This window comes from Pelophylax lessonae (assembly GCF_965119305.1).
Source record: "Pelophylax lessonae genome assembly, chromosome: 8".
NCBI classification, from domain to species: domain Eukaryota; kingdom Metazoa; phylum Chordata; class Amphibia; order Anura; family Ranidae; genus Pelophylax; species Pelophylax lessonae.
This window is the reverse complement of record NC_138775.1, coordinates 241437236-241449375: the sequence shown is the minus strand read 5'-3', so window position 1 is coordinate 241449375 and position 12140 is coordinate 241437236. Positions and strand designations below refer to the sequence as shown.

The window sequence follows — 12140 nt, the reverse complement described above, 5'->3', positions numbered from 1 at the left end:
CAAGCCTCTGTACCTTCCTGTTGAGACGAGTTCCAACACATTGTGCTCAGGGGGTCTGGAGTCAGGAAAGTCCAGGCTACCTATCAATCTGTGCCAAGGATGCCTCCCCACCCGGACAGGCTGGCATCCATGGTGACAACCATCCAGTACAGGGGGAGAAAGGATTTTCCTTGTCGAAAAGCCAGAGAAGGAAGCCACCTGATCAGGGACCCTCTCGTACCCCGGCTCAACAGGATCAGATTGTCTAGAGACGGAGGACCCTTGTCCCATTTCACCAGGATCTCTTTGTGCAGAGATCTCATGTGGAACTGCGCAAACGGAACCGCCTCGAAGGTATCACCATCAGGCCCAGAACACGCATGCAAGCCTGGAGGGATGACTGTCTGCTGGACAACAGAAGCTCAATTGCCTCCTGCAATTTCTGGAGCTTTTTCAGAGGAAGAAACACTTTGGTTGAGGCTGAGTCCAGAGTCAGACCCAGATAGTCCACTCTTGGGGACAGAAGCAGAGCAGACTTCTGAAGGTTCAGAATCCAACCAAACTCCTGTGGAGTTTACAGAGTAATCTCCAAGTTGTCCATCAGAGCAGTCGGAGACTCCGCTCGCAAAAGAAGATTGTCCGGGCACCACAGCACTGCGATCCCCTGCTGGCACAACAATGCTAGTACCGGTGCCAAAATATTTGTTTAGACCCAAGGTGCGGAGGCGAGACAAAAGGGTAAAGCCACAAACTGATAATGCTCCTCGCCCACGGCAAAGCAGTGGAAGCGCTGGTGACCGATACATATCGGAATGTTAAGATAGGAGTCCACAAGAAAATGGCCGCCAAGGCTACACAAACATGGCCACCAATCTACATTACAAAAGGCCACAAGAAAATGGTTTCACCACGTGGCTCCTGGGGGCTCAAGTGGGACCCCAGGAGCACTCGAACTTTATCCGAGCAGGAAGGGGGCCCTGGCAGGACCCCCCACCAGGTACAGCCCCCTCCCAAAAGTCAATCGGCTGGTTGCCGGCGGCGCCCCCCCCACCGCCAGCTCGACACCCCAGACCTACCTAAAAGGTATAGCCACCCCATGAGAGGGGGGGTGTGTGCAGATAGGGGGTAACAAATACGCAGAGGACCACCAAGAAAGGGGGGGGGGACGCTGCATGGGAAGGAGGGGAACCCGGGGGTCCCACAGCCCCAAGAAGGAGCCCAAGTCCACTCCAAAATCGTCCAGGGGTAGAGGGGGGACAGCTACTTACCATACAAGGAACAGGGTGGGCACCACTCCAGACAGAACTCCTCTGCATCGAATGCGGGGGCTGTCGGCCAGGAGGAACCTTGTGACTTAGGCCAAGGCCAGGTCAAATTCATCCTCAAGAGAAGTTTAACTTGCATTCGGTTTTCTGTAGATCTTGCTAACTTTTTTGGGCATTGGGGTGGTGCGTTTAATGTGAATGCTTGTGATGCATAAGTTGCGAACGAATAAAAAACAACAGGTTTTACCCTTGACTACTCAATCCAAAATGTTAAAAAAAATGTTGGCTTTAGCTATACTATCGGCAGTATTTGCAGAGTGTGCCTAGGAGAGTTTACACCAGCAAACAGGTCTTCAGTGCAGCTGCACTCACATGCACTGAATTTTTAAAAGATCTTTTATTGTTCTTGAACTGACAAATGCAGGGCAATGCACGAAAAATGCAGCATGCCGGACTTTTTCTAACTACTATAAGGAATCTTGTAAATGGGAACATGTAGAAAATATACTACAATGTCTACATTGGAGTGATATGGCCTTTATTTCAAATACTCCCACATATGTTTTTTAATAGCGACATTACTCAAATTCCTTCTTTTATGCGATTTCCAAAAGCTTTTAATACTTTCTACAGTTCTTTTTAAAATATATAAATAACACATAAGCCTATAAGAAACTCCTAGGACTTATGTCTCACTGGTTGAGAAACCAACTTCAACAAATGCACAATAATCAATATACACTCATTCTCATAAAAAGAACACTGACCTGTTGGAAGTACTTCTCATATACAGCATTGTTACTCGGGATCTGAAAAAGAAATCAAAAATTTGTTCATTTATTAAGCACAGGTTGCCAGGCAGGATACAAGAGAATGGCAAATTCAATAGATAATACAGCCATACTATACTCTATACTATAAAGTCAGGTATATTTATATCCATATCCATATACACAGATCTCATCTCCTTTCCATACCACCCTTCAGCAGCCATCCTTACTGTTCTGTTTAACCCCTAACCTGCCTACTGTAAGCATAAATTCAATTATTTTAACCTCCCACCACACTAAAGTAGCCATATGCAGTCCCATTAAATCCCTCCCTAGCACAACGCAGACATATAAACAGTTCCTTTAACATGCCCCCCCAACAGCAGTGTTTCAGATATTTTGTTTAAACCTCCCCTCATAGCAGTTAAATATTTTGTACCTTTGTAAAAATCTTAGTATCATTGTAAGTGGTATAAGATTGAAGGCTGAACGCTGTGGTAAGCAAATATTGTCTAAATATAAGAGCCATGTGTATTCTCACTTTAATCTTCATGTGCTCTGTCTACTTTGAGATCTATGCAGTAATCCAGCATAAAGCTTTGCCTCTGTGCAGGTCAGGAGCTTCCTGTAATAAAGACCGCTCAGTGCTGTTCTCTCTCCTTGTGCAGAGTCACTGGTCTGGTCTTCGCCCCCTCCTGTAGTTTCCTACAGACAGCCTGTAGTGGGTGGGGCCTGCTGAGCACCTCCCACATCTCTGCTCTCTGCACAGTTTATATTCAGCACAGTTGTGAGGTCACTGGTACTTCAACAAAAACATATCTGGATTTTTAAATGCATTTGGTGAACACAAATGGATTACTAACCTTTGAGACAATTGAGAAATATATTTAAATTAATATTTTTGTGCCTGGAGTTTATCAATAATTACTGCTATAGCCTTACACCATCTAGGCATAGAAAAACAATGAAAACTCTCCAACCTCAGATAAAACCCTCTTATCACAAGCAACCAGCTATACTATAAGCACTGGGATACGGCATTCCTTGCACTCCATGCAAAAGGAAGTCACATGACATGAGTAAGCCGGGATCCCCTTCCTGGCATGGTTCACATTGCGGTCAGTCACCCGGGTGGTGAGAAGGACTGAGTGAGGGATCTAAATGATAGGACATCCTGGAGTGTCAGAGGATTTCTACATCAACCCCATGCCAGGCTATGTGCAGCATAGTGACAATGCAATGGAACAATTTTATTGGTATAAGCAACACACATTTATCACTATCTGTATTAAAAAGGATACAATTTGGATCTTTGGAACTGCATCTCATCTGACATACAAGCTATACCTGTGTGCACAGCTTCTGTATTTTATGAGCAAACCATGCAAACAGTCTGAAGAGCAGAGTAATTGGTATTTTACAGCAAAGTGACACATTACAGGTCACCGGTACTTAAAGGAATATGGAGGCAGTTATTGAGGACATCCTTCAGAAAGCCAGTGACTCATGTACTATTTGAAGGAATAATATATACCCAGGGTAAATAGTCAGAATTTCATATGGTTCATTACAACAACCTGGATCCCTTGTTGGCATTAGAAATATTAAAAGATAGAAAACCCAGCAACTCATGCGATGTCACTACCAACCTATAACCATAAATGATTATGAAGTGCTACTTGAATGCCACTTAATAAAATTTGTATATTCTAGGAGGTGAAAATCGCACTGGAATTGCACCAAAGTAGAACAGGAACCTTTTCCAAAATCACTCTGTGCTGAGTCGCATTGATGTGAATGGGCATCATTGAAAACAATGTGATTTCCCTTGTAATGCGAAGTCTGTGCGACTCAATTTGCATCTGAAAATCGCACCGGGCCTTTGATTTCAAGCTTACATAGACTGCAGGGAAGACTACGCATTGGGATTTATTTACTAAAACTGGAGTGTGCAAAATCAGGTGCAGCTCTGCAAAGAAACCAATCAGCTTCCAGGTTTTTTTCGGCATAGCTTACCTGAACAAGCTTAAAGCGGTTGTATACTCATGAAAAAAAAAGACAAACCCTGCAGGACAAAGGCATAATGAGCTACTATGCATCGCATAGTAGCTCATTATGAAATACTTCCCTTAGAAGAAAGCACCGACACGGTTGTCTGGGCAACGCTCAGGGCGCAGACATGCTCCCTTGGCGTCTCTTCCTGGTTCAGCAGCTCCGGCGCTGTGAGTGGCCGGAGCCGCGATGACGTCACTGAGTTTCACTTTCCGGCAAGAGGCGGCAAGGAGCTCTGAAGGTCAGCGGCTGCATGCAGGTTGAATATCTCCTAAACTGTGCAGGTTTAGGAGATATTAAATTGTACCTACAGGTAAGCCTTATTATAGGCTTACCTGTAGGTAAAAGTCAAATAGCGGAGTATACTACCGCTTTAAGTTATAAGCTAGAGCTGCACAATTAATCGTATGAAAATCGCGATCTCGATTCACCCCCCCCCCCCTGACAATCTAAACCTGGCACATGCTCGATTCTTTGCATAGGAAGCAGAGAGAACAGCTGTGGAAAAAAAAAAGCCTCCTGCAAACAAGTCTCCCAGTAACTATAAACAAAATGATTACATTGTATCTTTTCCTTCCCTCTGCCAGGGAGAAAGGAAGTTTAACCTCTTAAAGACTAGACCTTTTTCTGACACTTGTTGCTTGCAAGTTAAAATCATTTTTTTTTTTTTTTTTGCTAGAAGAGTACTTAAAACCCCCAAATATTTTATATATTTTTTTAGCAGAGACCCTACAGAATAAAATGGCGATTGTTGTAATATTTTATGTCACACTGTATTTGCGCAGCAGTCTTTCAAACGCAATTAATAGACTTTAATGAATAAAAAAAAAAAAACGTAACAGTAAAGTTATCCCAATTTTTTTTGTTACACAGAGAATCGTGAGAGAATCGTGATCTTTATTCCAAGCTAAAAAATCGTGATTCTCATTTTGGCCAGAATCGTGCAGCTCTATTATAAGCTGAATGGTTTTTAAGTACAGCTGCACCAGATTTTGCACTCTCCAGTTTTATTAAGTCACCCCCAGTAAGACTAAGACCGGCCGGCCATAGACAGACGCATTTCTTTTCTGCAACCACAGGCAACACAAATAGTGTTGACAGGGGAATCCCTCCTGCCCTGCTATTGTGTCCTCCCATTCTAGCCGCTAACGATAAAGAGCATGTAAAATCCGGCAGCCTCGCCATATATAGTTCGAATCTCAGCCAGTTCCGACTGAACCTACCAAGATTTGCACAGTCTATGACAGGCTTAAGCACTTTATCAAAACTCTAAAACTCAACCAAAAAAGCAAACTAATGAACCAGAAATCATACTGCATATTCAGTTGTCGGAGATTGCTATAGATGTTAGTCATTAAGTGAAAACTTAAGTCCCGAGCTTCCAACACATCCGCACCCACAGTGGTATAAAGTAATAAACTCTGCAAAGCCTCAAAAAGTATAATATATATATTTATATATAAATAAAATAATATAGTGTTATTTAAAAAAAGATATCTAAACCTAAGAACAAACATATAATGGACTTGGAACTAAGCAGGCTTTAGATGTAGTGGCTACACAAATTTTCAGCAAGTACAGAAAATATTAGAATTTTGACCAGTTAGATAAGAAACTAGAAACATTTCCCACCCTTCTCCTTTTCCTGATCACTATGGGGGAAAATGATTACCGATTAATCCCAATCACCTGAACTTTTCAAAAAAATGGATTTTTGTAAAATCTTACCGTAAAATCCTTTTCTCTTAGCTCATTGACAGACGTAGTCCTCGGTAATACACCACCTTCGGGTTATGTTGCCTCCACAGGAGCAGGACTAGACAGGAAATTAAAAAGCTCTGGCCACACCCCAGGGGCAGTCCCAGAGGGTATATCCTCTCTCTCTCTGCCTCAGCAAATCAGTTATGTGAAAAAGCAGTCTTTAGAGATTTTAACCCAACTCAAAAAAACAGAGGGGCGGGGACTACGTCTGTCAATGAGCTAAGAGAAAAGGATTTTACGGTAAGATTTTACAAAAATCCATTTTTCTCTAGCGCTCATTGACAGACGTAGTCCTCGGTGATACACCACCTTCGGGACGTCCCAGAGCAGTATCACAACTGAGGGGTGGGAAAATGGAAATCAAATCCCAATCTAGAAGGCCCAACCGGTGCCAACTAGAAGTTTACAATGCTCATCCTTAATGATGAGACTCAACAAAAAAAGAGAAAAAAAATTTTTTTTTTTTTTTTTTTCAAACAGAAAAAAACCCTCGAGGTAGACCACCGGTCTCCTCAAATTGCGGCCTGCAAAACCTTGCGGCCAAATGAGGCATCCGCCGATGCCGTCACATCAATTTTATAGAACTTTGTAAAGGTATGTACCGACGACCAGGTGGCCGCCTTACATACCTGGACCACTGACGCCTGATGGCGAAAGGCCCAGGAAGTACTGAGCGCTCGAGTGGAGTGCGCCCTAACAGGGAACGGAGGACTCTGACCCTTAATAGAATAAGCCTGTACCACCGTCTGTCTAATCCATTTGGCAATGGTCGCGGCAGATGCAGGCAAACCCTTTCTGGGGCCATCCGTGATCACAAAAAGTGAATCCGTCTTACGGAATGATTCCGTAGCTTTCAGGTATACCCTGGATTGCCCGAACCACATCTAAGGAATGCAACGCATGTTCCCGATGATGCTTGGGCTGAGGACACAAGGAAGGTAGTACAATATCTTCATTCAGATGAAAATCTGAAACCACCTTGGGAAGAAAAGATGGCTTAGGATGAAGTACTACCTTATCCCTATGAATCACTAGGTATGGTGACTGGCATGATAATGCAGCCAGTTCTGACACCCTGCGAGCAGAAGTAATAGCCACCAAGAAGGCCACCTTCTGGGATAAAGTAAGCAAGGGAATCTCCCTGATGTTTTCAAAGGGAGGTTTCTGTAGAACCGACAAAACCAAATTAAGATCCCAAGGCGGTAAGGGCGCGCGGACTGGAGGAGCCAGGTGCCGCACCCCCTGGATGAAATTCCGCACCAAGGATTTGGTAGCTAAAGGCTTCTGAAAGAAGATTGCTAATGCTGAAACTTGACCCTTGATGGTGCTCAAGGCTAGCTTCTGCTCAACCCCTTGTTGCAAAAAGGCCAATATTCGAGACACCGAATAGGTACGTGGAGGAAATCCTAAAGATTCGCACCACGCAATATAAGTTTTCCATGTGTGATAATAGACTTTGCTGGAAGTCGCTTTCCTTGCTTTAATAAGGGTAGGAATGACTGAAGCTGACAAACCTCTGTCCTTCAGTACTTGGGTCTCAATGGCCAGGCCATTAAACCCAGCGACTGTAAAGCATGATGGTAAATTGGTCCTTGAGACCACAGACACTCCCTGAGACGAAGTTCCCACGGAACGTGTACGACTAACATGTCCAAGTCGGCCAGGCCGGCTTGAGGAGGCCAGCCTAGAATTTCTAGGACCAATGGCGCTGATTGAATCTGAACCAGGCGTCCCTAGAGGTATCTGGCCCCGACCATCCGAGAAAGTCTGGTCGTTTTCTGTTCCCACACATTTATCAGATACCTGATAGTTATCAGGAAAGGTGATCTTTTCTGGTTGAACCTCAGGGACCAAAGTCACCCGACTAGAGGCTACTTGGCCTATCTGGTCAACCAGATCCGATTCCTGTGAGGTATCGGGACTAATCTTGGGAAAAGGTAAAGGAAAAGATCTATTCAGGGAACGGTAACTACCGCTTCCTGTAGAACTTAAATGTTGGAAGGGAAGAATCACACCGGTAGTAGTGGTTGATGCTCGATCTAATGTCCTGAATACCAGAACCAGGCGGGCACCAACTCCTGACAGTACCCCTCTCCACCGGGGCGGGAGGGCTGTCGACCGATACGGACGCCGTGACTCATGGTCTTTGGCGTTTCAGCGAGACGTTTAACTCGCGTGGACAGTCCTTTAATGGGACTTTGTCGCGGCCGACCCAGCGCGGAGCTATGGCCTGCACGCGCTCGTAGGCTGAACTGGGGTGACCACCGGATCTCAACATCCAGCCCGTCGCCCAGTTCAGCTTTCTTGCTTGAAGATCTCACAGGAACACTGGAGAAAAAAAGCTGTCTAAAAAATCCTTTAAGAAAAAATTCTTGCCAGGACCTAAGATCCCAGCAAGGTATCTAGGTCCTTACTCCTAACTAGACAGAAAATAACTGATTTGCTGAGGCAGAGAGAGAGAGGATATACCCTCTGGGACTGCCCCTGGGGTGTGGCCAGAGCTTTTTAATTTCCTGTCTAGTCCTGCTCCTGTGGAGGCAACATAACCCGAAGGTGGTGTATCACCGAGGACTACGTCTGTCAATGAGCGCTAGAGAAACAATGGTTTTTGAACAAAAATCTAAGCATGTATGGCCACCTGTGGGCACAAAGTATTCAGGCAGGGAACACCTACCAGTTACAAGGACCATAAATAATTCATATGCAAAAACTATACATTTTTTTTACCACTACATTTCCTTTAAGCCTCATGCACACCAAGCTAAAATAAATAAATAAAATGCCTCTTTTAGAGGGGTTTGCCATTTTTTCAGCCTGTAGAAGCACCTCTGTTTGCCTGTGTGTCCATGCACACATAGTTGTTTAAAGACATATTAGAAGAGGAGCGTTTGTTTTGCAGGCTGGAAAAAAAAAAGAAACATCACCGTTCAGGAGAGGAGCTTTTGGCCAGAAAAACTGACGTGTTTACCGCTGGAATGGTCATTCATCCCAATGGCCAGAATATTCATTCTGGCCAATGAGATCCATAAACGCTAAAAACACAAGTGCGATACAGTGCGTATTTGTTTGCACTAAAATAACTTTAGTGTATTTTTTTTTTACCAGAAATATTGCATTTGATAAACTGTGCCAGTAATGTTATGCGCCCTAAAAAATTGTAACCAACATCCATTTTATTTCAAGGGACTTTGCTTTTAAAAAATATATAATGTTTCAGGCCTAAAATGTGCACTTGAACTGATAAGTTCGCCTATAACAAAATGTTATATCCATATTTAGGGTATAACATGTAACTTGTTACTAACTGAGCAGCACACCAACTTCCCCCCAGTCCCTGTTGTGACAGGCGGCTAACGGCTTATACTTCAGTACTTTTAGCTATAGAGCTTTATACATCGGAATAAAAGAACAAAACTATAAAGAAGCTACATTGTGGATGAAAGAAAGAGCGAATGGGGAAATGTAAGCCAGGAAGTGCACAAGGCATGCTGTGATTTGCGATGCTGCAATAGCTAAAGATCTACTAGTTGCCAATCACTGACCAGGTTGCAGTTTGCATTAAAGTGGTTGTAAACCCACTTTGATGACTTTTACCTATAGGTAAGCTTAAAATAAGGGTTACCTATAGGTGCTGTAAATATCTCCTGAACTTGCACCGTTAAGGAGATATTTACATTGCATGCAGCTGATGACGTCATTGGCGCATGTGCTCTGAAGAAACGGCCACCCGTGCCCGTGTGCCGTGACTGGTAATATAGTAATACAGCCGGAGTCCGGAAGGAAGACGGATGAAGATGGTTGCAGCCGGGACAACGTGGGCTTCGTTGCAGGTGTCACATAATATGCTAGTATGCTTTGCATACTAGCAAATTATGCATTTACTTTGCGTTGCATACTAGCACATTATGCATTTACTTTGCACGAAAGAAAAAAAAAAATAAGGAAGAGTTTACTTCCTCTTTAAAGAGGTTGTAAACCCACTTGTATAACTTTTACCTATAGGTAAGCCTATATTAAGGCTTACCTATAGGTGCTATAAATATCTCCTAAACATGTACCGTTTAGGAGATATTTGCAGTGCAAACTGCCGATGACATCATCGGCGCAGGCGCTCTGAGGGAACGGCCACCCGTGTCGTTCCTTCAGAGCTCAGTGCCGTGAACGGCAGCTCCCGCACGCAGGAGTGATGTAATCGCGCCTCCGGCCAATCAGATGGCCGGAGGACGCGAACCCCGGAAGCAGGACGGCAGGACATGTCGCCGTCCTGTCGCGGAGGTGGCGGCACGGCGGGGGCTTCGTTTTAAGGTAAGTACTACATAATGAGCTAGTATGCGATGCATACTAGCTCATTATGCCTTTCTCTTTACAGGGCTTTTTTTTTCGACTTTACTTCCTCTTTAAGAGCCATCCTTCTTTTGGGTCCCTCTAGTAGCACCCAGCCTGCTTTTTAGAAAGCATCCAACCATATGACGTTTCATTTTCATTCATCAGCTGGAAAGTGTCTGTTCTTTGATTATCGTTCCATTCCCAAATAAGCTCCCTTTTATTGGAAAGCGCATTACAGACAGGAAATGCATTTGAAAGTGTTTGACCGCCATTTCTCAATAATACAAATAATAGCACCCATACAGCAAACAGAGTAGTTTACAGAACGGCATCTGAAAGAAGAACTGTCCAAGATACCTCAAAGAAACTAACCAGATGAAACATACTGCACTGCAAAATGACAAGTGTGATTGCTTGCTGTGACACAACACAGATGTCTTACTTCAAACTTAAAGAGGTTGTAAACCGAAATTTATTTATTTTTTTTCACCCTGAAAGAGAAAGACATAATGAGCTAGTATGCATCGCATACTAGCTCATTATCAAATACTTACCTTAGAACAAGCCCCCGCCGTGCCGCCGCTTACCTCTGATGAGCGAACTGTCCAGTCGCCCGTCATCCGGGATCGCAGCATCCGGCCATCTGATTGGCCGGAGCCGCGGTGACGTCACTCCCACGCATGTGCGGGAGCTGACGGTCACGGCACGGGACTCTGAAGGAACGGCACCAGCGGCCGTTCCTTCAGAGCGCATGCGCCAGTGACGTCACTGGCTGAATGTAAGGTAAATATATCCTAAACGGTGCATGTTTAGGAGATATTTACAGTACCTATAGGTAAGCCTTATCATAGGCTTACCTATAGGTACAACTTCCAGAGGAGGGTTTACTTCCTCTTTAATGCAGAATAAAAGGAACTCTTCTACGTTTCTAATATTTTATATAAACTCATACACCACAAAGCACATATAATATTATGCAGCCTTTGTGCTGCAGACATAATATTAATACTAGCTTTTATTTAATCCTGGAGCCAAAATGTTTACACCAAAAACAAAGCAGAATTTTAAAATGCAAACAATAGAGAAGCCGGTGAGAGGGAAGGCCGGAGGGGAAGTTATCTCAAAGCTCCCATGCCACATTTCCTGTAAAAATCTAAAGAAAAATGCTGCCACCAGGAAGCTGGTAAAAGGAGAATGAAGCAGTCAAGGACCAGGGAAGCCTTCTGGGGATTCAGCCTTGGGACAGAGGAGTTACAATAGATCTAATTCACAAAGAATCTCATATCCAGGTTAAATAAAATTTCTATTTAAGGCGCATCAATAGAGAACACATCTCAATGACAGTTCCACCTCCACATTATACTTACAGATGTTCCTGTCAGCTCCAAAAAGGAGGAGTTTGTGGTTTCACACACGGAAACATCTGAGGACGACATAACTTTCAGTTTTCATAGCTGCCAAATTTTTGCTAACAAGCAGGCACACCCGGAATGTGGGCGGTAAATGGAGGAAAGTAGGACAGAGTAAAAACTCAGGTGAAGAATGCAATCCGCCATTAATGTCAATATTGTTGTGAGTCACCCAGGTAGGTGAAGAGTTTCAGGAGCAACGTTCAAAAATATTAGCAGACCAACAGAACTCCTCCTGATTTCCTGGGGTGTAAAGAGGGGTAAATGTTCTGCTCCAAACTTCACAGGCATGCCCTTGTTTCACCTCTATAAGGCTCTATTCACACTTGTGCGATTTGACATGCAACTTTGGACATCAAAATTGCATGACAAGTCCTCCCCATGTTTTCCAACGATACCCATTCATGTATACGCAACTTAAAGTTGCAGCAACTTCATAGTAGTTCATGCACTACTTTGGTCTGACTTTCATGCAACCTGAGGTCCATAGACTTCAATGTTAAAGCAGAGTTCCACCCTGGAATTTTTTTTTTTTTTTAAATACTCCCGGGACAGTCAGGGCTAGTGCATTCCACAAT

At 43.9% G+C, this 12140-nt stretch overlaps 1 protein-coding gene across 1 annotated transcript in view; it reads right to left on the bottom strand.

Annotated features, from left to right (window-relative positions):
- EPS15 (epidermal growth factor receptor pathway substrate 15) overlaps positions 1 to 11663 on the bottom strand; it is a 207165-nt gene extending 195502 nt beyond the window's left edge. The window contains exons 1-2 of the mRNA XM_082265510.1: positions 11521 to 11663; positions 2012 to 2053 (exon numbers count right to left, since the gene is read on the bottom strand). Of these exons, the coding sequence (XP_082121636.1) occupies positions 2012 to 2053; positions 11521 to 11589 (111 nt within the window). The 5' untranslated portion in view covers positions 11590 to 11663. The remainder of the gene's footprint in view (positions 1 to 2011; positions 2054 to 11520) is intronic.
- Positions 11664 to 12140: the final 477 nt, after the last annotated feature.